The 25,492-nt window shown below is 29.6% G+C and overlaps 1 protein-coding gene across 17 annotated transcripts in view; it reads left to right on the forward strand.

Annotated features, from left to right (window-relative positions):
• LOC143068182 (TOG array regulator of axonemal microtubules protein 1-like) overlaps positions 1 to 25,216 on the forward strand; it is a 63,510-nt gene extending 38,294 nt beyond the window's left edge. For 13 of the 17 annotated variants that reach the window (XM_076242024.1, XM_076242027.1, XM_076242029.1 and 10 more), the window contains 18 exons: positions 1,499 to 1,537; positions 2,702 to 2,907; positions 3,234 to 3,511; positions 5,307 to 5,414; positions 8,590 to 8,774; positions 9,399 to 9,594; positions 10,902 to 11,010; positions 11,836 to 11,961; positions 12,494 to 12,599; positions 13,892 to 13,978; positions 15,505 to 15,653; positions 16,115 to 16,273; positions 17,390 to 17,516; positions 17,887 to 17,987; positions 19,071 to 19,254; positions 19,450 to 19,666; positions 20,224 to 20,310; positions 20,904 to 25,216. In XM_076242024.1, coding sequence (XP_076098139.1) covers positions 1,499 to 1,537; positions 2,702 to 2,907; positions 3,234 to 3,511; positions 5,307 to 5,414; positions 8,590 to 8,774; positions 9,399 to 9,594; positions 10,902 to 11,010; positions 11,836 to 11,961; positions 12,494 to 12,599; positions 13,892 to 13,978; positions 15,505 to 15,653; positions 16,115 to 16,273; positions 17,390 to 17,516; positions 17,887 to 17,987; positions 19,071 to 19,254; positions 19,450 to 19,666; positions 20,224 to 20,310; positions 20,904 to 21,160 — 2,721 coding nt within the window. In that variant the 3' untranslated portion in view covers positions 21,161 to 25,216. The remainder of the gene's footprint in view (positions 1 to 1,498; positions 1,538 to 2,701; positions 2,908 to 3,233; positions 3,512 to 5,306; positions 5,415 to 8,589; positions 8,775 to 9,398; positions 9,595 to 10,901; positions 11,011 to 11,835; positions 11,962 to 12,493; positions 12,600 to 13,891; positions 13,979 to 15,504; positions 15,654 to 16,114; positions 16,274 to 17,389; positions 17,517 to 17,886; positions 17,988 to 19,070; positions 19,255 to 19,449; positions 19,667 to 20,223; positions 20,311 to 20,903) is intronic. The other 4 variants (XM_076242026.1, XM_076242033.1, XM_076242025.1 and 1 more) reach the window with 3 other exon arrangements.
• Positions 25,217 to 25,492: the final 276 nt, after the last annotated feature.

The following is a 25,492-nucleotide window of genomic DNA, read 5'->3' on the forward strand; positions in this document are numbered from 1 at the left end:
GTATGTTTAGATGTTTCTTTGGCAGCAGTTTTTTTCTTCTCTCTTTAAGATTCAGAGGTTAAACTGTAGGTCTAATCAACTTATTTATTAAGCAGGCAAAACTATTCAAGACCTTTATTTAGCATTTTTAAAAAATAATAAGTAATGCATACACGTACTTAATTTTTAGTCAACATACTGGGCAAAATATGTTGATCCATAGAATCTAAAAGAGAAAAGATATACTAGTATAGTTAGCATCACATAAACCTTAGTCTCTATTTGATACTAAAATACATAGTATAGGATACTAGAAATAAGAAGTAGGTAACCAATAGACATTACCTCTCAACTGGTACAATTAGGATCCTTCTAATACAAGATATGGCCAGGTATTTCTACACTATTATTGACTGGCTTACCACAATACATTTTGGCTCAGAAAAACTACTAAAAACAAGTCAAATTCTAGAAACTTAAATAAAACATGTATAGTGTCAGTGAGAATATGACAATTCTGATTGATCTTTTGCTGAAGAAATATTTGTACAAAAAAGAAATGTTTAAAATAATGATTGAAAATTTGCTACTGGTTTTGTCTTTCTTAGTCATCTTTAGATTTTTGAAGCATGCAGATATATTTATCAGTCTACTGTTGTTTGTTCATGTACTGTTTATCTTTATATTCTATTATCTTTTGTGCATGATATTGTATAAAAGTTTCTATTTAGTTAGCTAGCTTGATGTTAATTAAGTCAGTTTGAGGCAGTAGGACTAAAAAATACTTCATAGTTGTATTTTTTTTCTTAACTTTAGTCACTATACTTTTTAATTAAGAATGAAGATAATTTTCTATTATTTTAGAAGAAGAAAATTTTAAAACCTAAGAGCTTTATCTGTGTTAACAGTGTGTTATCCAATAACTGAATGTTTGACCAATTTTTAACAACATTTACAAGCAAAGGCATTAGAGTGACATATTCACAAAAATGAAATTAAAGTCCAAGCAATTATGGATACATTTTGTAATACTTTTGTAACATTAAGTTAAACATGAATTGTTATCTAATAATTAAAGAGAGAATCTTCTATAATTTCCTAGATTTAATAACTTTGTTAGGAAAAGAATTAAGACACTATTTATTATTTAGACTACTGTATAGTATAATAGGCAATCCGGGGGCTCCCTTCATAAACAAAATGTATGTTTTAATGTTCTGGTGTCAAAATGTATATTTCTAAATTCTGGTGTCCTTAAAACACTTTATTATTCAATATACTGACCAGAGGCTTTTATTGTTCAATGATAAAAAAAAAAAAAAACATTTTAAATTCTTCTGGACTTAATTTTGTAGTTGTCAAGTTGTAAATAAAAACAATTAATATCAGGCTAGCTAAACTTTCCTTATACATGTATCACTCAACAAATTCATAACCTTGCTGTTTCTAAGGAAAGCTTGAAGGTATGTGTAGTTGCACCCTTAATAACTTTTTCCAAACGTGTTTTTTTATTTGACAGATGATGAAATATTTGAAGAGTATCCACGGAGGCCCTAAGGTTGGTTTGCATATAATCCCGTCCACATGGTTTTACTAAGAATTTGAAAAAATGTATAGTGTAAAACAAACCTACATATAATATAGATGGAGATTTCTTTTTACTATTTCAATTTGATGTACATCAAAAACATATCAAATTATTGAAATATAAAAAGATCCTTTATTATATTTTTTCATGTTAAAACAGTTTGCTTTTTAATTGCTTTGCCTTTTTAGCTGTAGATGAAGGTTTTACATATTTTATATATCATTTCTTGTAGAAAATATCCTGAAAGTTAAAATTGACATTCTAAGACAGCATAGAAAAAAAAGTATATTTGTTTATTTTGCAAGAATGTTGGTAAATTTATAGATTTAGGTTTTTTTTTTCCTTTTTTTTTTTAAGTTTATCTGTTACTATTTTTTTAATTTCAAAATGTTTTATCATAGAGGATCATAGAAAATTATTGATTTCCTGCAAAGAATTCAAATCGTATGAAAAAAAAACCTTTATAGAATATAGAGGGTTCAATACTTTTACACAATAAATACATGAGATTAATGAGTTTGATGTGAACATGATTGTCAGAATGTAGGGTCAGGATAATAAACTCTGAATGAACTCCTTTACAACAGAGCAGGGAGAGCTGTACTATTACAACAGTAATTATAACAGTACGTTGCCATATGTATCGTTTAATGACATATTGGTGTGAATATCAGAAACTTATCAGTGTGCTTGTAGAAATGAAACAAACATAAGAGTGACAAGTTTGTTATTGTCATCACTTTTACTTTAAATAATAGTAATTGCTGTTAATGTGCAACTATAAGCATATTGGGCCTTCATTTTTGAAGCATAATACATTATTTTGTATATATTGATGTCATTTCTATGTTTAGGTGTATAAAGTATATTTCATTAGCTTCACCAACATCAGGGTAGAAAAAAAATGCATGATAAATTTATAAAGAATAGATAAGGGAGGTGAAACAAGAGGGTATTTGGATCCTCTCTTGTATAAGAAATTTTCTTTTACTATTATGAATTGCTTTATACATTGCAGTGAAGGAAAAGTATACATAAGTACAGTCTTTTAAATGAATGTATAATGAAAAACATTATTGAATTAAAGCTTAATACTTATCCCTGGATTCAAAATGTATAAATGATCTTTTTAAGATGATGCATTCCTTGAAGAGTATCAGGAGCAGTGCCAGTAAAAAGAAAGAAAAGATCAGCAGCAGACATGGAAGTCAGCGAAGCATATCCTCAAGGTCAAGGTCACCATCACCTGACACACATGAAAGTGGAATATGGAGCACAGCATCTTCAAATAGAGATTCTGAGTCTGATGCTAATTCATTATCAAGTCGTGGTAGGAAAGGGTAGGTAGTACTGGCAATGTTGATGAAAACTGTTCATACATTATTTGATGAAGTTGAAGTCTAATCAACTTGATATTAATTGGACATGTTCCCTTCGATACGATTTTTTTTTCTAACTTTAATGCCAAATAAGAGTTTTGGTCCCAATTTTAAGGTCCACTGAACATATCAAATGAACGTGGCAGTGGGTCATCTGTGTTAGACACATATTAGTTAGACATAATTTTCGCATAAACTATTCCAAGTTTAATGTCAACCAAGAAAAACAAACTGGAAGTATTACAATATAGTTCAAGTTCTCATTGAAGTTTCATTTTATCTTTCAGGAAGAAAACAGAATCACCATTTGAATCAAAACCAAAACTAGCAAGAACTAACTCACTTGACCGTAAACCACATGACCTTACCGTGGATACTAATAAAAATGAAATAGGAAAATCATCTGTGATACGTATAGATTATAATCCATCAAGTGGCGTGACTTTCCGTGAAAACAGGACGTCTGACGTCCAGGTTGTTGGGAAAGGTTATAATGATGAGCCAAATGAAACAAAACCAATAATAATGGGAGCAAATGGTCGGAGGAGGCGTGTTCAACCTAAAGGTACTTTTGACTTCAATTGTTTGTTATATTTTTTACAATTTTTCGTTATGATTTGACCTAAATTGCATATAGCACTTTAATTTAAACGTTTTTTGTGTAAAAACGAAGATCACATTCTTATAATTTATAAGTTCAATTTTTAAATATTTTTACAAAACTACTGAATATTAAATGTAAGACTTGAATGAGTTAAATGAGCTTAAATTTACTTTACATTGTTATCCCTGCTTGTGTCAGAAGGGGGTTACAAAAATGGTTCTCTTAAAAGTACAGCAAAAAATCTATTAATTAGTAATATAAATTAGAATGGAAATAACAGGTTATTTTTAATCATGCTTTTTTCTGATTTTTCAATTACATCTGTCAGTCTAGAGGAAAGCTATATACTGATAAATATCTTATTAACTTCATTGATATTATTATAAAAAAGGAATCCAGATGTTTCATTTAAGATAATTAATGAACTGATCTTCTTTTTGGCACATTACTTAATCATAATCAATAATTACTGTGTGTCACGGCAGAAATGATAGCAGCTTTGGAGAAATATCAGTATTAATTCGATACTTTAACAAGCTGAAGAGATTTTCATAATGGAGCTCTATGCCTCAATAACTCATCGTAACAGCCAGTAGATTTTTTGAATTTTATTTAAGATTTTTCCTTGTAGAATTTTTCATATTTTTTTAGACTATCATGTGACTTAAACATGTGTTTTAATTATTTTGTTTTACAGAAAGTCTGTCATTGGAGAACAAAAACATTTGATAGTTAAAATCTAAAAAGCGTGCCTTTCTGATAAATATAGAGATATTGTCAAGTAAAATCTGGGTTTAAAGTGATTTCTCACTCAAAAAAAAAAAACAAAAACAGTTTAATTACTTCAAACAAGGGATTTTTTTCAAATCAAATCAATGTTTTCCAGTTTGACAATTTTTCAGTCACTGAATTGTTATGAAAAATGAATTTTCTTATCACAACTTTAATATTTTTCATGTTTTTTTTTATTGAAAATTTATAACACTTGATTTATCGATTTATTTTTTATGCACTATGTTAAGAGTTCATAATAAATCAGTAAAACTAGTTTTAATTTGTACTTATTTAAGTGAAGATTTTTATTTGCTTAATGTATATTATTACCAGATTAATCTTTTGATGCAAATAAATTTCGTTTTAAATCAATTTTAATTTCAAAGTTTTTAATGGTTTCAGTATTTAGTATATTTACCAGTTTTGATTCATTATCTTTAAAATAAAATACTTATATAAATGATGTTAAGTTACAACAAACATTTACTGTTACAATTTGTTATTAGGCATATGATTTTTAACCACTTACATTGTTTTTATGGTATTTCAAAAGGGCCTCAAAACTTGGTGGGAAAAGTAACATTCAGTGAAAGTGACTCAGTCTTCACAATTGTATATTAAGGGCTTTTTAAGGCTGATTTATACAAAGCCCTGGTGATAAATTGATTTTTTACAGAAAATACATGGATGCTAAAATAAGACAGCTAATTATGACATCCCCACCCCAATTGATCATATTTAAACTAATATTTTATTCATTTGCTGTAGATAGATAAAATAGCACATTCCTATTATTTTCACATCATTGTATAAGTTGTGGTAATTAGATGCTTTGTGCACAAATATTTTGTTCAATATCCCTCCTTGCGTCCCTTCACATTGAAATTCACTGCATGTTACTATTCACCTTTGAGACCTTTTGATTGGTTAAAATCACTGACCAGTCAGCACTTACCCTTTGCATTTGTTGTTGTGTTTGCAGGCCCGCTTTTGTCACCATTAGGCGTGGCCTCTGTAAACAGTCACGGTGCTTTGGATTGGGATGACGATAAAATCCCCACATCAGATGGTATTGGTGTTATTGGCAAGGGTAGGTTGACAATCTGGAGTCATTGTTCAGACAGTTTTGCTTTATAGTAGATTAGCCATATTTCCTGCATAGTCCAAAAAATCTTTGTAGTTTTCTTACCTCTTATACATTCAATCTAAAGGATCTTTTTTATATGCATATAGCTCACTTGTCTATTTTGTGCTATTACCATTACTTGGTGTCTGCTGTTCATTAATATGAATAATATTTTCTCCTGAAACCACTAAGCCTGTGGGAATCAAACCACAATCATTAAAAGTTGTTTTTTCAAGTTCACATTTATTCCACAACCAGCCAGTATACCCTTAAATGTAGGTGTAAACTTTACAAACCTTTCAAGTAAGAATTTTGAGCTATGATATTATTTCTTGTTTTTAGCGTTTAATAATTAATGTTTAAACAAATTAATGATTTGCCAGAAGATAGATAACATGAAAATAAATTGTTGCGAAGTTGTCATATTTGGATCTTTTCACATATAAATACATGAACAAAATTGGAAAATTGTTAAAAGTCTTAACGCAGCAATAAAGAACAATATCTACAGAGAACTCCTTCCTAGGAGACTTAAATGTCAGTTTTTTGTCAGCAACTTTCGTTATATATTACACAGCTTCTATATTACGGAATGTTTTGATATTTGGTCTGGAACTATATAATGTTGAGGGGGGGGTAGGACCTTTATAGGGACACCAGGATTGGGTGTTTTTAAGCTCGGAATTTCGGGATCCATGAATTCTTTTTTTCGAATTTCGGGATGTCGGGATTTCGTGTTTTTTAGCCAGGGATTTCGGGATTAGGACCCCTCAATGTTGAATGTACCTTTTAGGGGTTTTATCAAAAGTATTTTAGTGTACTGCATTTAATTTTGTTACATGTTTCTATCTCAGCCTTATTTCTTTATTCAAAGTTTTGGCCACATGGGAAATAGCTTAAAATGCTTTTCCTTTAAATCATCCCAAGGATATTTCAATGTGGGCAATTCATACTTCTTAGCTTATTTATATTCTCTTTTATTTATGGTTTCTCTACCTGTGAAATACAACAGATGGAATTTAAATTGCTCAAGAATGACAAAATCCATGCATGTGCATTTTAACATTTAATTAAAGTACATTTATTTCTGTAAACTTTTACCACAAATTTGAGCATGTAATTACTGGAAACCTCTTGATCTGTTAAATAGATAGAGGAGAACATTTAATTTTATTTTATTCAATCAGCAAACTTTGAAGTGAAACGTTTTATTTTTCACAGTAGTACATGTAGTAGACATTATATAGTGTAATTTAGCATAGAAATAATTATTTGCTGTTTATAATTGTGCGTATATATGGTTAAGAAGTGTTTGAAGCTACACAATGCAAATGTACCTTGCTGTTCTTTGAAGAAATATACTCTCCTGAAATAATACCTATCAATACTAACAAAAATATATTTTGTAATACAAATCTGAAGACTTGAGAAGAAGAATGTTACTCTTGGTTGATGTATTTTCTTAGATGCCACTTTTCATGCTTTAAAGGAAAGAAGTAGTTTTGAGAATTTTATAATTTGCTCATATTTGAGCAACTTTTATAAACTGCATGGAAACTAGTATTCTTATATTTATTTAAGATGCATAGTGATTTCAGTTTGAACAAAGTTTGAAAGCTTTGTTCATCAATAACACGTCCATCCATAACAAGCAAATACCATACCATTTATTAACTAATTTTTTTGTCAGTCTATTAGATCACATCAAAAGATGGTTATAAAAGAATGTCAGGCATGGATGAAATGTTTATAACTTTATGTACACACAATATTGTATATTTCATAGTTCAAACAATTGTCATCATCGACTACTACAGAACTGTGTTATGAAACTAATATGAACTGTAAAAGTACATTGGGTGACTACATTACCTTGAGTTGATATCAGCAGAAAATACATTTCATGTAATGTTTACTGAATCATGTGCATTTTATAACCGTAATGAATGAAATGTGTTTATATAAAATCAATATAGACTCTTATTAAAAGTAAAATCCTGTTAGTTGTCAATAGGAAACAATGTTTTTGTTTTTATTTGAAAATTCTCTCAATTCATTTTTACATTATTGGTTTGACAATGGCAATTTGATTACAGCATGAACACAAAATTGCTTTTATTTGTGGTCAGGGGGAGTGCGTGCACCTGTACTTAATTGTCTGCAGTCATTACATAAATTTGCATTATTATGTAAGAAATTTTATTTATCGAGTTACAATTTATACCATGCTATTCTGAACTGTTCATAACATTATTATCTTTTTGCTGTGTGACCTAATTACTTTGATATGGCACCATATAAACTATTTATATGATTTTTCAAAGAAAATATATTGTTTTGGGAACACCCTTTTATTCACATCATTAGGACTAAAAAGGAAATGCAGTTCTTCTATGACACCAAATTTAATAGGTAAATAAAATAGAATGGATTTCACGCTAATTGGAATTTAATGGAGGTTCAAATACCTCTTTGAGAAAAAAGACATTAACAAGTCAGTCAGGCATGAACATATTGTGATATCATCAATAAAAAGCATCTAAAACATCTTTTGTCAATACGAAAATGACATTTAAAATTATTTAAATGTGAAGAAACCGTTCATTATTGCAAAGAAATCAACAAGATATGATATTCATAATTCATTTAAATCAAGGAAAATGGTGTTAATATGTGGAATTAATGTAATTTAATGTAAATATCCACCATGAAGGAAAGATGTTTTCAAGGTAAATATCAATTTATAAAACTTGCTGATGTAAACTTTTTTTGATAATTTTCTTCTTGACAACAAGTAAATTTCATACTGGTGTGCTTTCTAATGGTATTTTTTTCTGTGGTTAAAAATAAAAAAAAAACAGCATTTGAGATAAATTTGCTGGTAAACCACAATGCGATATAAACCCAACAATAAAAAGGTAACATCTAAAGGTCAACATACCATTGATAACAGTAGACATGGATGTCAAGCTCCAAATTTCATGGAATCGAATCTATGTAATTTGACTCAGCATTTTACTTTATGGTGCCATTTCAAGAATTTTTATTATAATTATAATTTTTGGCATACTTACCATTTTTCAAGGAATAGACATGTACAGATATAACCTTATTATTTTTATTTCTTTCATCTTTTTAGGAATGTTTGATTCTAGTAATGGATTTGAGCATTCATCAACTGGAAATAACCAGTCTAAGGACAATGATAAAAAACCACAGCGATCTGACCGAAAAGACTTCACCAGTGGTGTTGTGGGTGTCAGTGTCAACAATAGGACAGGCTCTAACGATGAACTCTTCAATGATTACGCTGAAGAAGAAGATGTAAGACATTTGATAAAAAAAAAAAAATAGATATCAAACTTCAAGCATACCAACCAAACACTAACAGAATTAGTGTATATACTGCAAACCTAAAAAAAATGTTTTCACGCTTTTTATCTATGCAAGTAGGATGATAACAAGAGTATAAATTGTCAAGAATATGTATCTTCTCTAATACTACTATCATAAGAATAGATTGTTTCAAAGTCAGCTTGAAAGTGTTTAACACACTTCCTGGATTCAATTGATAAATTTTGATTCCAGAGCTATTCTGGGTTACTCACCTGATACAATTTTCTTAGTATATTTATATTGCATTGCTACATATCTTTTAGTTTTAAAGATCAAGATGTTCCTTGCAAAATAATGTGGTTCAAAATTTACATCTCTAATTTACATCTCTTAATAAAAAAATGAATTATGTTATATAACTCCAGTGAGCTATGACTAAATATAAATCAAAAAGTATATACTTAACATCATGTAAAACCTGTTATTTAAGTAACAAAAGTTATTTCTAAAAAAGATTTGCTGGTCAATTCATAAATTGATCTTATAATTCTATAGGTTATACAATTCGTTTTTTATTTTCATTAAATTTTACATAAACTCTTATTTTATTAGTTAAATAAATCCATGAGCAAAGCTGTGAAAGAAAGATTGGAAAGAGAAAAGAAAAAGAAAGAAGAAGAAGCAGAACTTCAGAGAATTGAAAGAGAAAAGAAAAAACAAGAACATGAAGAAAAATTGCGGAAAGAACGAGAGAGGCAGCAAGAGAAACTACGTCGGTTAAATACAAACGAGAGCATAGGTATTGAGTGTAAGTCTTTAGCTGCACAGCATAATATACCTCTCACTCAGTACTCAATACTAATCATTTTCTTTACTTTAATACACACAAAACTTTTTATTGTTTTATAGCTTTCACAATAAACATAAGTACTTACCTTTGGTTGGATTCCCCCAACACCACTAGGTGTATGGATTATTTTCATTGATTAATAAATAAGACATTTTAAAGTTTATATGGGTATTTCCTTAAGAATTTGATGGCAGTTATTTAAAGAGTAATTGATAAAATGTTAAATAAAAAAAATAAGATGTTAAAATTTTAAGTTATCTTGGGATTTGATACAATACATAAACTCATGACATTAGATTCATAATGGAAACCCAGTTTAAAGAGTTTAAATAAGACATGTGAACTTATTAATAAAGAAAATTAAACAAAAATATTCAATTAGATTCACAAATAAAATGAAAGAAAAATTCCTTCTTATACTACATTCCATATTCTAAAAATTCTTCAGAAAACCTAGGTATAATCAAGGGGACTAAAGTCATAATATTTCAAAATACTGTAATTGACTTAAATATGCCAAAATTGTTAGTTAAAGCTTTTTCATCCTTCATACAATTATTACCTCTTCAATAGAATAATTATGTCTAGACATTAATTTTTGAGTACACCTTTTGTATCTAGGCTACTGAAACAATATTGATGGTTTATAAATTTGCCATGAGATTTATCTGATAGCTTTGTTTCTGTGTCTCGCATCAACTGTTACAAGTTAATTATTATCGTAGATAGTGAAAGATTTATAAGGTGTTGATTAAATTAAAGCAGCTAATGTCATCTAACCAAATTATAAAGAATGCAAGACAGAAGCTTTTCAAATTTGATTTGATACATTTAAATCAGTAAAGGATTTATCTTGGACTTGGTACTCTGACAATCTGAATGGGAGCAACAGCTGGTAATTAAAAATTGAATTTTCTTCACAATCCTATAAATTTAATCATTCATGGTGATTGTGCATAGTTGGATTTAATCTGTATGGAAGGTTGTTTATCTAATTATAAACTGTAATAAAACAGTTGGTAGCTATATTTTATTTGTTTACATCCTGTTTTTAACAGCATTTTTAACTGAATTCCTTGAAAACGTGAAAAATAGAAATAATATATTTATTGAATTTGAGGACATGGTATTTTCATTGTGTTGATAGATTTTACTGTATTCTTGAGTTATTTATCAAGAGTGCAAGTCTTAATGACTTACAGTATTAGAAAAGGTTAGTAAATTATTTATATTTATTCATACTTTATTTGATTTTTATCTTGCAGCAATATCGATACCAAACCAACCACCAGGACCACCTACCCAACCAGGACCTCCTACACCCAAAACCAGAGCTTCTCCTTCATTGTCCCCAAGGAAATCTATAAAGAAATCGTAAGCTTTACATTTAGATAATTTAATTTTGGATGTAACACATCTTCTGATTGGCTGAAAGTTCTTAGTCTATGATCTCATAGACTAAATTTTTATTCATGTGACAGTCATGTCATTAACGTTTTTTCATGTTTTGCTCTGTAAGATCATGATCAGATTAAGCTTACAACTTTTCCATGGAAAGTGTTTGAACCAAGTATCACAGTCATGTCTTGCCAAAGACATTGGACTCTCTATTTTAGTCAAACTTACAAAATTCTGTTGTAGAAATGAGACACAGAGTTCCCACATCGATGTCTTGAACATTAAGATAAGTCTAGGGTTAATGTTTATCCCACATCAAAAACTTTGTTTTATTTATTATTAGACATAAGATCTAAATTAAAAGTTTGGCCTTTTCACTTTAACACTGACAGCAGCAATTGCAGTTGACACACAGGAAACCTTATTAATTTTCATAACAGCCTGAGGGTTAAGATCCTTTTCAATCTCTTAATTATTCAAAATTGGTCAAGAACACAAGTCACAAAGTACTAAGGTGCTTATTCAAACTTCAGTGTTCATGATAGGTATGTGAATTGTTTATTGAATATAAGACAATTCAGATCAAATTATAGTTGGTCAATGTGTCCTTATTGAGAGTAAAACTTAAACACATTTCAAAAAACAATTTTGCATATGAGGCATGAAAAGTAATATAGTACTAGAATATGAATGAAAATGGATCCTATACTTATTTGTGGTTTTGTGGATATTTATATTTTGGTGGATGCAAAAATGGAAGTTCAATTTATAAATGATAACATTGTGAAATTTTTCTTTTAGTTCTAGTCAAACATCAGATACTTCCAAATCAATGTTAGAATCTGATAACCCAGATGATTGGCAGCCTTATCGTGATCCAGACCATGCATTACGTGATGCCATGAACAGTCTTTCAAGTGAAGAATGGTAAGTCGTCTTTCTATCTTTCGAACAAAATACAATAGTCTTCAGAGAGAGCTAATAATCTTATTTTTATTTGACCATAATATTTTAGTTGTGTAATGGTATGATATTATCATCTGAAAACATTTAGTTTAAAGACAATATCTTGAATATAAGTTTATAAATATCTTATGAAACTATTACAGAAGGTACCATACCACAAAAGGAAGGTTGGGATTGATTTGGGGGTTTATTGTCCTAACAGTTTAGGGAATAGAGGCAAACAAAGCATTTTTGTTATTTCAAAACAATATTTTTTTTATAACTGCATGGATATCTATGAAATTGTACCACAAGGTTACACACCTCAAAAAGAAGGTCGGGATTGTTTTTTTGTCAGGATTTGTAGAAAACTGACAGCTAAACTATAAATGAACACGACCATATGAAGCTGTTTCAGCAAAACTTAGACTATTTATGTATCAAAATGTTGTAGAAGTATGAGAATAGTGGCTCATTTTTTTTTAATAAAAATGAAACTGTTGTTATCTTTTAGGGAAGTTAAATGTAGTGGTTTAAACAGTATTCGACGCCTTGCATTGTTTCATGCAGATACAGTCACCCCCCAATTACATAGTATATTGGTAGCAACATTAAAAGAGGTATGTAACTATTACAGTATGTATTTGATGTTAAATTGAAATGATAATCTTCATTGGATTGCATTATTTTGAACTAAAAAGATCAATTGATTAGCATTGACTTTTAAAAAACAAATTGTTTGTCGGAAATAAATTTTGAAGAAACAATTCATAAATCTGGGAAAAACATAGAAAACATACATGATGGTGTTCAAGAAGATTTATACATGGTTGAAGAGTGGTGTAAAATGAACAACATGTTCATTAATGCAAATAAAACAAAATGTTTGGTTACTGGAACAAAACAGAAACTATCAATTCAGACCTGTCAACCAAACTTGATAATAAATTCAAAAGTATTACAAAATTCTTCATGTGAAGGTGTTAAAATTGACAACACACTTAACTGGAAAAATCAAATTGACCAAGTTTGTGCTAATATATCATCCAGAATATACCTTCTTTCTAAAATAAAGAAATTTTTAGATATAAATGCAAGGAAAACATATTACAATGGGTATATTCTTCCCTTAATTGACTACTGCTGTATTATTTGGGGTGAATGTAAAAATGAAGGGATAACAAGAATTTTAAAACTCAAAAAAAGGGCAGGAAGATTAATTCTAGATGCAGATCCTTTATCCCCCTCAGCAACCTTATTTAAAAAACTTGGGTGGATGACAGTTGACAATAGAATAAAATACCACAAATATTTACTTATATATAAATGTATGCATATGGAAGCACCAATGTACCTAGTTCAAAAGTTTAAACTGCAATCAGATAATAATCCTTACTCCTTAAGAGGTGTCACTCAAGGTAATCTGATAGTTCCTAAGCCAAAAGCTGAACTATTTAAGAAATCCTTTGCTTATTCTGGATCAGTATTATGGAATGGACTACCACACACAATGCGTAAAGCTCAAAACACTTTTACTTTTAAGCAAAGTATCAAGAAGTATCTAACACAACCCTGATAAAAAATGTTTGCTACAATGTATTTGTATATTTTTTATTTTTTATTTTCATTTGATTTTTTAACTACATGTATACATCTTAAACAGCATTATATCTTATGTTAATAACAATACATTGAACTACATGAGTGTAAATTAACTATGTGTAAATATCTGTTTTGATTGTATTGTAATTTGTATGTGAGGGCCTCAGGGAAGATTAGTTTATTGTAACTAACTGAGTTTACCCTCTTTAAATAAAGAATTTATTATTATTATGTTCCAAAGCTTTGATAGAAGAGAAATTATCTTACTTTTGAAAGCCATCTTTGTTCATGTATGTTATTTATGTTTTAGGTGAAGAATTTGCGGTCACAAGTATCTAGATTAGCCATTGTCAGTATAGGAGACATGTTTACACATCTCACCAAGAAAATGGATGCAGTGAGTATTATGTTGATATACTTTTATTAATGCAGTAGCATTAATAGTGTTTTAATTGACTTCAAGAATTACAAAGATGTTACATTTGATTCACAACAGTTGCTGTTCTGTATATTCTTTCTGAATTAAAACTACTGTGAATTCATTTATTTTCGTGAGTATCGATTTTCATTGATTGCAGAAAACTTGTATTTTCGTGGATATTTGATTTCGTGGTTTTCCCAATCTCTGTACACAAAGCCTTTTGAAAATATTTTATTCATTGAAAATTTTGTGGTTCACCTGTACCCATGAAACCCACGAAAATTGGTATCCAACGAATAATATATCCACAGTATATATAAAACTTATAGAATTGGTTGAAAATATTGTATAAAACTGAAGTTAGTTTTTTGTCGAGCCTGCAACTTTTGTTGCAGAAAGCTCGACATAGGGATAGTGATCCGGCAGCGGCGGCGGCTACGGCGGCGGTGTTAGCTAACTTCTTAAAAGCTTTATATTTTAGAAGGTGGAAGACCTGGATGCTTCATACTTTGTATATAGATGCCTCATGTTACGAAGTTTCCGTCAGTCACATGTCCAATGTCCTTGACCTCATTTTCATGGTTCAGTGACCACTTGAAAAAAAAGTTCAGATTTTTTGTAATGTTGAATTCTCTCTTATTATAAGTAATAGGATAACTATATTTTATATGTGCGTACCTTGCAAGGTCCTCATGTCTGTCAGACAGTTTTCACTTGACCTCGACCTCATTTCATGGATCAGTAAACAAGGTTAAGTTTTGGTGGTCAAGTCCGTATCTCAGATACTATAAGCAATAGGGCTTGTATATTCGGTGTATGGAAGGACTGTAAGGTGTACATGTCCAACTGGCAGGTGTCATCTGACCTTGACCTCATTTTCATGGTTCAGTGGTTATAGTTAAATTTTTGTGTTTTGGTCTGTTTTTTTCATACTATATGCAATAGGTCTACTATATTTGTTGTATGGAATGATTGTAAGGTTTACATGTCTAGCGGGCAGATGTCATGTGACCTTGACCTCATTTTCATGGTTCAGTGGTCAAAGTTAAGTTTTTGAGTTTTGGTCTATTTATCTAATACTATATGCCATAGGTCAACTATATTTGGTGTATGGAAATATTTTATGATCTTTATGTCAGTAGGGCAGGTTTCTTTTGACCATGACCTCATTTTCACGGTTCATTGCACAGTGTTAATTTTTTGTGTTTTGGTCAATTTTTCTTTAACTATAAGTAATAGGTCAACTATATATGTTGTATAGAAGCATTGTTAGCTGTACATGTCTGCCTGGCATGGTTCATCTGACCTTGACCTCATTTTCATGGTTCATTGGTCTTTGTTTAGTTATTTTGGTTAATGTTAAGTTAATGAGACAGTTGTAATAAAGCTTTATACTTAGGACTATCAACATAATATCAATGATTAATATAGAAGGCGAGACATTTCAGCGTGTGCACTCTTGTTATAAGTGATAATGAGGTAGAACTCTCTCTCTCTTTCAGGATATTGATATAACTGCAAAAGCATTACTTGGAAAGAGTGGTGAAAGTAATGGGTTCATTCGTGAGGATGTTGAAAAAGTCCTTCAGGCTATGGTTAACTATATCACTCCACAACGCTCTCTTCTAGCCCTTATCTCAGGTGGTGCTACGTAAGTATCAAAAATAGAAAAACATTCAAATAAGGAATTACCGTAATAAAGTTACATCAGACTTGATTAGTTTTTGTTTGCTAGAATAACTTATAGAATTAAAAATAACAAATAAACCAAAAAATTAAACACAACCACTTAGTAAAAGACGAAGTTTGATATTTGTTAAAAACTGAGTGAAAAAAAAAAAACATCAATTACAAAAAAAGTTAAACTACAAGTTTTAACCATTGTTTCTAAATCACTTGACAAAAAGAGAAAAATCATCTCGGGCACACAGAATCTACCTCATCTTAAAATCAAATATTTCCTTGTACTTGTCAGGTGGCAATCGGCTACAATATGTTAGATTCTAATGAATTCAATAATGTTAAGCAAAAAATTACAAGTTTGCAGACTAGCTGTTTGTTATTTTTTAGCATTTATCTTAGATTTTAAAGATTTCTTTTCTTTAATTTCAGTCATAAAAATCCCGCTGTGCGGCAAACAACTTCTAATTATGTTGTTGGAGTTGTTGAGAAAATGGGCCCTGGGAAAGTATTAAGTGGTGTCAAAGATATCACAGATCGTATTCTACCAACCGCAGCCCACTTCTGTCTGGACAGCTCACCAAAAACTAGGTAAATATCATAGAAACTCTTGTTTAATACTTTAGTTTGCAATGTATTATATATTTAAAATACTTGTCTCACATTTTTACTTTGGGGTATCTATGGGAATCAATGGAATAAGTTGTGAACCCAGTGGCAATCCAGTACAAAGCAAGATTGATATTCTTATCTCATTTCCATGCATTTTTTTCCTCAATCTTTAATAATGAGTTAGGTAATTTTTGAGTGACATTCTTGTTTTTTATAAAAAAAAATTAAATGAATTATAAAAAAAAACCACCTTCAGTTGCATGTTGGTTGTAATAGAAAAAAACAGAAAATATTCTTTCTGTAACACTGTATTTTCTTTCCTATCTATTAACCCTTTCGCTGATGAGTCCCGGTCTACCGGGATTCACGCTTCAGACAGCTGACGATGAGTCCCGTTTTACCGGGATCAGAATACCTCTTTTATATTTCCCGCTAAAAACAGTGCAAACATGAGTTATCTTTCTTTGATGTATACCCAGATGAACGTGTAAACATGGCGCTTCCGTTTGTTGAAAACCGTGTCAAAATCAGAGGAAATTTATGGAATTTACGAGAATTTGAAATGAGGGAACATTTTTTTTGAAAGAATATGGAAGAATTGAAGCCATACTAGTATACTTTTTTGACATAAAATGTCGTTTTATGTACAAAACACTTGGAATGGACATTGTTCAGTGTGAGGAATTTGTACAGCCTCATAAAATTTTTCAAAATTTTGCCGTTTTGGGTTGAAATATTACGATTTCGGGTCAAAGAGCAGAATTTTGAGAATTTCACCTAGATAATGCCGAAAATTTGAAAATTTGAATATTTCATGAAGAAAAAATTATCAAAACATGAACATAACTGTGAACATGGTATTAGTGAATGAAATAAATACACAAATAACTACAAACAAGTTTTTATTGACATTTATTATGAAGATCTCCCACTTGAGATATAGTAGCCAGGGAAGCCATCGTCTCAGAGTAGCTTCTGTCTGGGCAGCAATCGGTGAAAGGGTTAAACTATAATACTGTATTATTATGTACTTTTATTTAGTTTAGGTATTAATTTTGATAAGTTTTTTACTAATTGAGTCCTACTTTGTTTCAGGTTTAATGGAAGAAGAATTTTAGCTACTTTGATGTCTCATCCAGACTTTAATAAAATGTTAGAAAAACACTTGCCAGCAAATACTCTTAGAAATATCAAAGAAGTTGTAGATAACATCAAAAATAAGGTAGGTGTCCATTAGTTTTTCTGCAATTTGGAAAAGGAGTGTTTTAAAAAAAAATCATACTTATAGGTTATTGCATGGACCAACAAGAGCAATTTATGTAGGTCCCAGCTAGACTGCTTTCTAAACTGGTTTGAGATTTAAAAATTCTAATATGAGTATAAACGAATTAGTGGTTGTAAACCTTAACAATCACAGCCAGTATAAAAGTTAATTTCTGTCACTTGATATATACAAAACTTTTTAACTTGTTGAGTATTCAGATTGACTTTTTTTGTTTGTAAAAGATATATGCCAAGTTTAAATGACACACTTTGACGACACAACTAGGAAAATTGTAATCAACTTTTAAGTATTATTATTTTTCGTACAGGGTCTAGGAGATATACCAAGTGAAGCTTCTTCAGCCAGAGGTCTGCGGTCAGGTCCCAGTAGTAGAGCTGGCTCTACTTTACGAGGAGGATCTGCAAGCAGGTTTGTACCAGCTGATATAGAGAATGTTTAGACAGATTCAAGTTTTTACTCAACAGTTTAGCAAGAATTATTAATATTTAGGCAAATCAAATTAATATTTGTTTTTCAAATCAGTATCAATATAGTTATACATATTATTATACATATTATTTGAAGTACTTCTTTTATTGTTTTTATCAACCTGATGAGCTTACTTTTGTCAGAAAAAGTTTTGATATGTTTCTTGAACACTCCATGAGTTCCAAATAAGCAAATATAACACACCCAAAATACAACATGTGCAATTAATCCAAAATGGAAAACCATTTGTAAATTACTAATTAATTTGGTGTGAGAGTGCAGTCTGCAATTAGAAATTGAGAGTACAGGACATATCAAAATTTGGTAGGCATTTAAATAAAAATGTCTGGCAGTTCATTCAAATTCCATGTCCCATACTAAATTTTCTTTTTTCTGTTTAGATTTTAAAATAAGAAAATGTGAAATTTCAAATTAAAATGTGCTAAGGAATAAGATTAGAATTAAAAATGTTGGAATATGATATCGGTATCAATCCTAAACCTATTCCTCTTATCTATCATAACCTATTTCTGCTGATAAACATATTATTATACCCCTGGTTTCTCTGGAACTGCATTACAATGATTTCTGAAATTTTGTTTCATGGTTTATATAATACAGCTATACCATGTGATGTGTTTTCAGATTTATTACTCAACAACTTCCTGTTTCTGGAACACTTACATCATTTTACTCATGACATCCAAGTTGAAAATTTTCCTCACATTTTTCTCTGGAACTATTCTACAAGGATTTCTGAAATTTGGTTTTAGGGTTTTAGGGTTTATATCAGTCAGCTATACCATTTGATACGTTTTCAGATTCATCACTCAGCAACATGTTTTCTGTCAAGTATCTAGTCGGGGTATCATAGTATCACTTGTTGATTTGGCTTCAGCTAACAAAAGCGGTATTGAAGCTAGTGTGCCTAGATATGTTTACAAGTCTGTATTCTCTCTTTTAGTCTTCTTGTATAAACTTCCATTATAAAAGATTGCTTATGGTTTATTTTTTATTTTTCAGTGAAAATGTTAATAATCCATCTCCAAAGAAGTATGTAAGAACAGATGAAAATACACAAGATGAAATTAAAAAAATAACTAATATGATTTCATCTAATGACTGGAAAGAAAGGCACCATGGTATTGGAGAACTTCTTGCATTTTGTGAGACCCATGCACAGGTTGTTGCTGTAAATGCTACAAAGGTAAAAAAAATATTTGTAGACAGCAAATAATATGTGTGTATGTTTCGTTTAATAATTTTAGTTTTAAAAAGACAATTCTTAGATTTTCATATAAATTCAATTTTATTTTGTTAATCTTAAAGATGTGCACAAAAACAGTAGTTCAAGTATAATATAAAGAATATTTTGTATAAGATGCCTTTTACTTTTTTCCAGATTTTTGACAAATTTTTACCTCGACTACAAGACCCTAACAGTAAAGTGAACTTGTATGCTCTACAAGTCTTTCAGCAGATAATACCATTAATGTCCGACTCTTTAGCTATTGTTTTAAATATGGCAGTGGGGAATGTGGCTCCCAACTTGTCATCAAAGAATAAGGAGATCTATAATACTGCAATGGACATTATCAGTGCCCTTATGCAGCATATTGGTGAGTGTTAATTAATGGAATTTTGTGAAATACATTTAATAGGTTTTCGGCATTTGTTATATTAGATAAAACTAATTCAATTGACATAACCAGATTTTTATATGTGACTGTTCTGACTTGTCAGATTTTATGAAATTTAATGGGGGACAGATGCACCTTGGTAGCTGCTGCTTCTTGGGCCTTTCAGTAAATTAGTTGGAATGTGATGCTATCTAAAACAATTTCTTTTTGTTATGTTAAGGAGAAACTGGACCATTTTTCAATTTGCAGAATGAAATATTGAATCCATGTACTATAATAAAACATTGCTATATTTGCTTTAAGTATTTCAATTTCCTGGGTTTTACAGACAAGGACTCGGACATGCAGATAAATTGTAAAGAGGGCAAGCTGGTTAAATGACTTGCTTTTTTCATCATCATTTTTCTGGCAAAAAACTTTTTGGGGTATAAAATGTACATCTCCCCTTTAGCAAACTTTGCATTTCTACATTATAAATATTTTGTTTTGTCAGTGTTTGTTTTCAAATGTCTGAGCAAGTCTAACTTTTATTATAGATGGTGGATTATTGTTACAACCTTTAGCTAACCAAGCACAGTCAGCAAGTGCAAGAAGTAAACCTGATTTAGTAGTCAAAGTTGCAGGTAAGATTTTTATAAAGCTTTCACAACTTAAGTCTAAAAAGTTTTAAAAAAAATGAGGGAAAACAATAATGATATGCAATATAAGTTGAAAGAAAAACTAAAATCAAAGAAATTCATTTACTAAGTAATGATTTTAGATGCAAACTGAGAATAATTTGTGAACTATTGAATTTTATAAATTATGAAACAATGGTCATCATTCTACCTTCATAATTATTATTATACCCCTGCTTTAAAAAAGTGGGGGTTTACTGTTTTATTATACCCCTGCTTTAAAAAGAAATGAAGGGTATACTGTATTACCTCTCTGTCTGTCTATCCATCCCATGAATATTTTTCATCACATTTTTCTCATAAACTATATCATATAGATTTCTGAAATTTTGTTTCAGGGTTTATATAAGTCAGCTATACTGTGTGATGCGTTCTCAGGTTCATCACCAACAATTCCTGTTAATCAAACACTAGCATATTTTTACACTATTAAAATTATCCACTTGCGACAGGGGTTTATCATCAGTGAGCAGTAGCTTGCAGTTTCACTTGTTTGAATTAGTTTAAGACAATATAGATGTTATTCTTTATTTTTGTAGAATTGGTCAGATCTGTGTATTCTAGGAAACAAAAACAAGTGGTGCTACATGTGTTGCCACTATTGTGGCATTTACTTGGAGCCACCAACAGTAGTGGGGCTGTACAAGGGGGAAGTTCTAGTATTCGGACAGCCACACATGCATTAGTTCATTCTTTATATTCTGAAATGGGATCAGCACTTATGGATAAGGCTACAGCAGATGCTAGTGTCACACCCAGACACTTAGACTTGTTGAATGAATTGTTGGAGAGATGAAATTGATCTGTGATAACTTTGTTTGACCTCTTATAAAGGTCATTTGTTGTTAATGGCAGCAAAGCCATATTTATGTTGTATGCACTGGGTAGAAACGGGTCAATTTAGTCCCTTCATTTTTGGGTACTCAGAATTGTTAGCGATTTAAAATGAAGTAGATTCAAGATATCAGGTAAAGAAAATCTATATAAAAAATCAAAAAGCTTTTGACACTCTCCCCTGTGAAAAGAAAGAGTGATAATAAAAAAATCTGTATGCTTCAATTTTTGATATTTTGTGCATCATATAAAAAAATATGCTTTTTGTTGCCCTATAACTAAATTAGATAATTTACATTTATTTGTGGTCATTCTTTTTATTAAAATTCATGTAACATCAAGTTATTGCTTAGAAAATAAATTCTTTTTTCCCTAACATTTGTTAATTTGAAATCTACAGTTTGTTAGATCAGATGTTAGACTGAAATTGACTGGATTTTACTGAGTGCACATTATTTATTTATTAGAATGAATATGACAGATTTGAGGATAGGCTTGCTGTGAAAAAGAATACATAGAGTGAATGTGTTTCGTATACTTGTCAAGTGCTATAAAACTATGTGATAATTATGGTATAATTGTTAGTCCAGCATTGCTGGTGTTATGTACAGTGTTAGAATATATCTGTTCATTTGAACATTGTACACATACTTAAATTAAGTTTCAACTTACAACCTTACTCCATTAATAATTTAATAATGCAAAATATATGTTGGAATTTTTATTTTAGGTTTTACAATGTCCACCGATGATAAAAGTATTAGTATTATTAGGGCATTTGTAGACATTTTACTTTCTGTGATAGGAACATCCTGTATGTTTACAATGTACTAATTTATACACATAGTTATTACTTTTCTAATAATAAAATGTATTTAGTATTTTCATGAAACTTTATACAAATTTTGATTATGACTTAAGAGAATATATACAATTATAAGAAAAGTAGATATAATATTTGCAGTATATAAGAAAAATATAATTGACGGCTTCAAAACATGTTCATAGTGATTATCATTGTATACTCATCATCATTATTAGAACTATTGAAGGATATTTATATGTATTTCCTAAAGAAGAACATGCACTTTGTGTATATTGGAAATGCTGTTTTTTTCATGTTTGCATTTATATTTTTTTTCTTCAGTTTTCATCAACATAAACATAAAAAAACAAATGAATGCAGTATTTAACTTCAGCTAATTAATGGTTTTAAATTTCTTGATTTTTTTATCACTCGATTTTTATCTATCATATCTTAATTTTTTGTATCAGAGGATATAGTTAATGTATATAATAAAAACCAAACTAATTATATATTTATATTCAGCTTCCATCATTAACTATATACTATATATTTGGCCAAGACTTAGTGAGAGATTATCTCACTGCAAGTAAAGTAGCATACAACATCTTATTTGTAGTATCTTTCTGCTAGTCTCAGATTTGGAACATTTTTTTTTGAAAATATTTAATCTGATTTCAAAGATTGATACTTTTAGCTCTATCAGTTAGTTACAAAAGAACTTTTGATATGTGTTTAAAAATTTAAATTTTTGCATTTGAAAAGTAGAGGTAATACCATTTTGAACTTTTCAATTATTGTTATTTTGAAATTTAAAATGGAGTTTGCTGTCAAAACTTATTTATTTTCAAAAAGATTCATTGTTTTTTTTTAGATCGCCCCTTATCCACTGTTAAACTAAAGGACCAATAACCTCTAAGGTGTTTCATGATATAGATAACACAAAGATGTTTGTGGTATAAACTAGTTTCAGGTTTAGATAGTACATATTAGTTTCAGGATATTTACATTAAATATAATCCAGATTAGTGAAGTAGGACTTTCTAAGTCAAGTATAAAGGAGGTGAAACATTTACATAAAGATGCCATTGTATTTTAGCATAATTTTCATCAGATTTTTGTTAACCAAACGGCTGTAATTTAATTCAAGTGCTTTTTTATATGAGTTGTAGCAAGTTTTTGCAAGCTCATGTATTGTTTAATTTACATTACATTTTAGTTTGTAAGTTTTAAGTATTTAATGATCATTTTGCTAAAACAGATGTTTTGATTCACATAAATTATTTATTATTACAGATTTTTTCATCTATTCCGTCCATATTTTACTTGTTATTGTTTTTTTATGTACAGTATTTTTTAGTACAAGTCTTGTTAGGTTATTAAGAATGTAAATAGATAAGTGTGACATTGTAAATAATATTTGTATTTATCATTGGTAAGTGGAAAAATCTTCTATTCAGTCTTGTTAGCATCTTAAATCCTATAGAAACTTCTCACTTGATAATCTCAATTTGTATTTCTGTTATGAAATGTAGGGTTCTATCCATTGATTTTTGTTTTTCAATTGATATGTGACTTTTAAAATGTCACTTGAATTGATTGTGCATTTAAGTTGGAAAATTTTCATGGATACCCCCAAAAAAATCCTCAATTTACCAAGAGTAATGATAATTTCCACAGCTGCATCATATTATTTAGTTTGTTTTTATATTTAATAAATAGAATTTAAAAACATAATATGGGCATAGAGTTACTGGAGGCACATAATTAAACCAGCACTGATCAATCTTCAGTCAAATTATATATGGCTCAACAAGTGAAAGATGATTAACATCAAAAACCAACTTCAATTAAAAGAAAAGTCAAGAATTTTTTTAGTTGTAAGTTGTTGTTTTTATATAGAATTAAAGAGAATTTGCAAAATAAGTTGCCCGTATTGTGTTAAACTGATTTGATAATTCCTAGCAGGCACCCAAAGCAAATCTTGACAACAGAACTGTATCTATCAATATTTACGATGACTTATTACTGAGTAACATGTTATTGTAATTTTATGTCGTTCTTAACCAGATATACTGGTATCGTAAACCTTATTATGATAGTACTGTTTTATCTATTTTTGTAAGTCATTTGAGAATTTTCACTTTGTTGTTACTCCTGATAGTTTTCCATAGAGACGGGTCATAAAAATCTTAATAGTATAGAGTGCCTTCAGTGAAGAAATTGAATTTTTACTAAAAATGTTACTATAATTATATGATAATAAAGAGACACCTTATGAATTGAGTCCGTCCATATATTTCAGGTTTGAGTTGTAAGACTTTTTCGTTAAGTTGTAAAATTAAGACCTTTTATAAAAAAGAAAATGGTTGTGCTAGGTTGATCCTTTTACATGAAGAGAAAAATTATGACCAAAATAAACATGTTATGCTATATGAGTTGATAATCTTTCAACAAAAGAGAAAATAATGAACCATAAAAAATTAATTTGATGTATTTGTCACGCAGACCTTATTTTCTTCAACCTTTTATCACTAAGTTGTAATACATCACGGTTCTATTTTAGTTTCAACTTTGATATTTTTAAGACAACAAAATTTAAATATGTTTTTATCTTTTTTATTTAAAATATGGATTGATATTCCATGTTTTCAGTTAAAAACTATAAAGAAAAAAAACTACAGCATGCTATGGATAATATTTCCACAAACATTTGCTGTAACATAAGTGAAGTTTCGTTAATTCCTGTTGCTTGCAAATATTTGTGAAATTATTTTATAGGTTTATAGTAAAAAGATCTTTCCACTTGTTACAAATAAAAAAATATAGAAGGGCAAATAACAAGAATCCTAGATTAACAATTACCAACAATTTTCATTGAGTACATGACATCATGTCCCTCATATAGAGTAAAGGAAAATTGTTTCTGTTTATCTTGAAATTATATCTTTCTTTTTTTTTATCTTTCTCTTTTTATTTTGTTTGGGTCCATGTTTTCTTTGATCAAGGAATGATGTCTGGTTTTTGTTTGGATCTTTTTCTGAACGGTTTTATTTTCTAGGTTTGTAGATTTTTGTTTAATACTAGAATCACATACTGTAAGGAGTTAACACTGTGTAGATGTATTATTTGTGCTTGCTCAAACCAGTTATTCCATCCCATAGTCATTTTGGGCTGTCTTTGCAATGATTATAATAAATATGTCTAGAAAAATATGATTTGTTGTTATTTTTACTGATAACTGTTTTAAGTGAATAAATGTTAATTATGCATGTTAACTTTACTACATGTTTTAACATTTATTTATTGCGGATTTCAGTTTACAAATATAGAAAGTAAATTTCATACTGACCATAAACTTTGGTGTTATTAATAAATTGTAGGCAGTAAATGATTAAAATACTGTAAATTCAGAAATTATTGCGTGCATTTTTTATTGCGATTTTGTCATTTTACACTAAAATGCGATTTTAATTTTTGCAACATTGA

Source organism: Mytilus galloprovincialis, chromosome 3 (assembly GCF_965363235.1).
Source record: "Mytilus galloprovincialis chromosome 3, xbMytGall1.hap1.1, whole genome shotgun sequence".
NCBI lineage: Eukaryota > Metazoa > Mollusca > Bivalvia > Mytilida > Mytilidae > Mytilus > Mytilus galloprovincialis.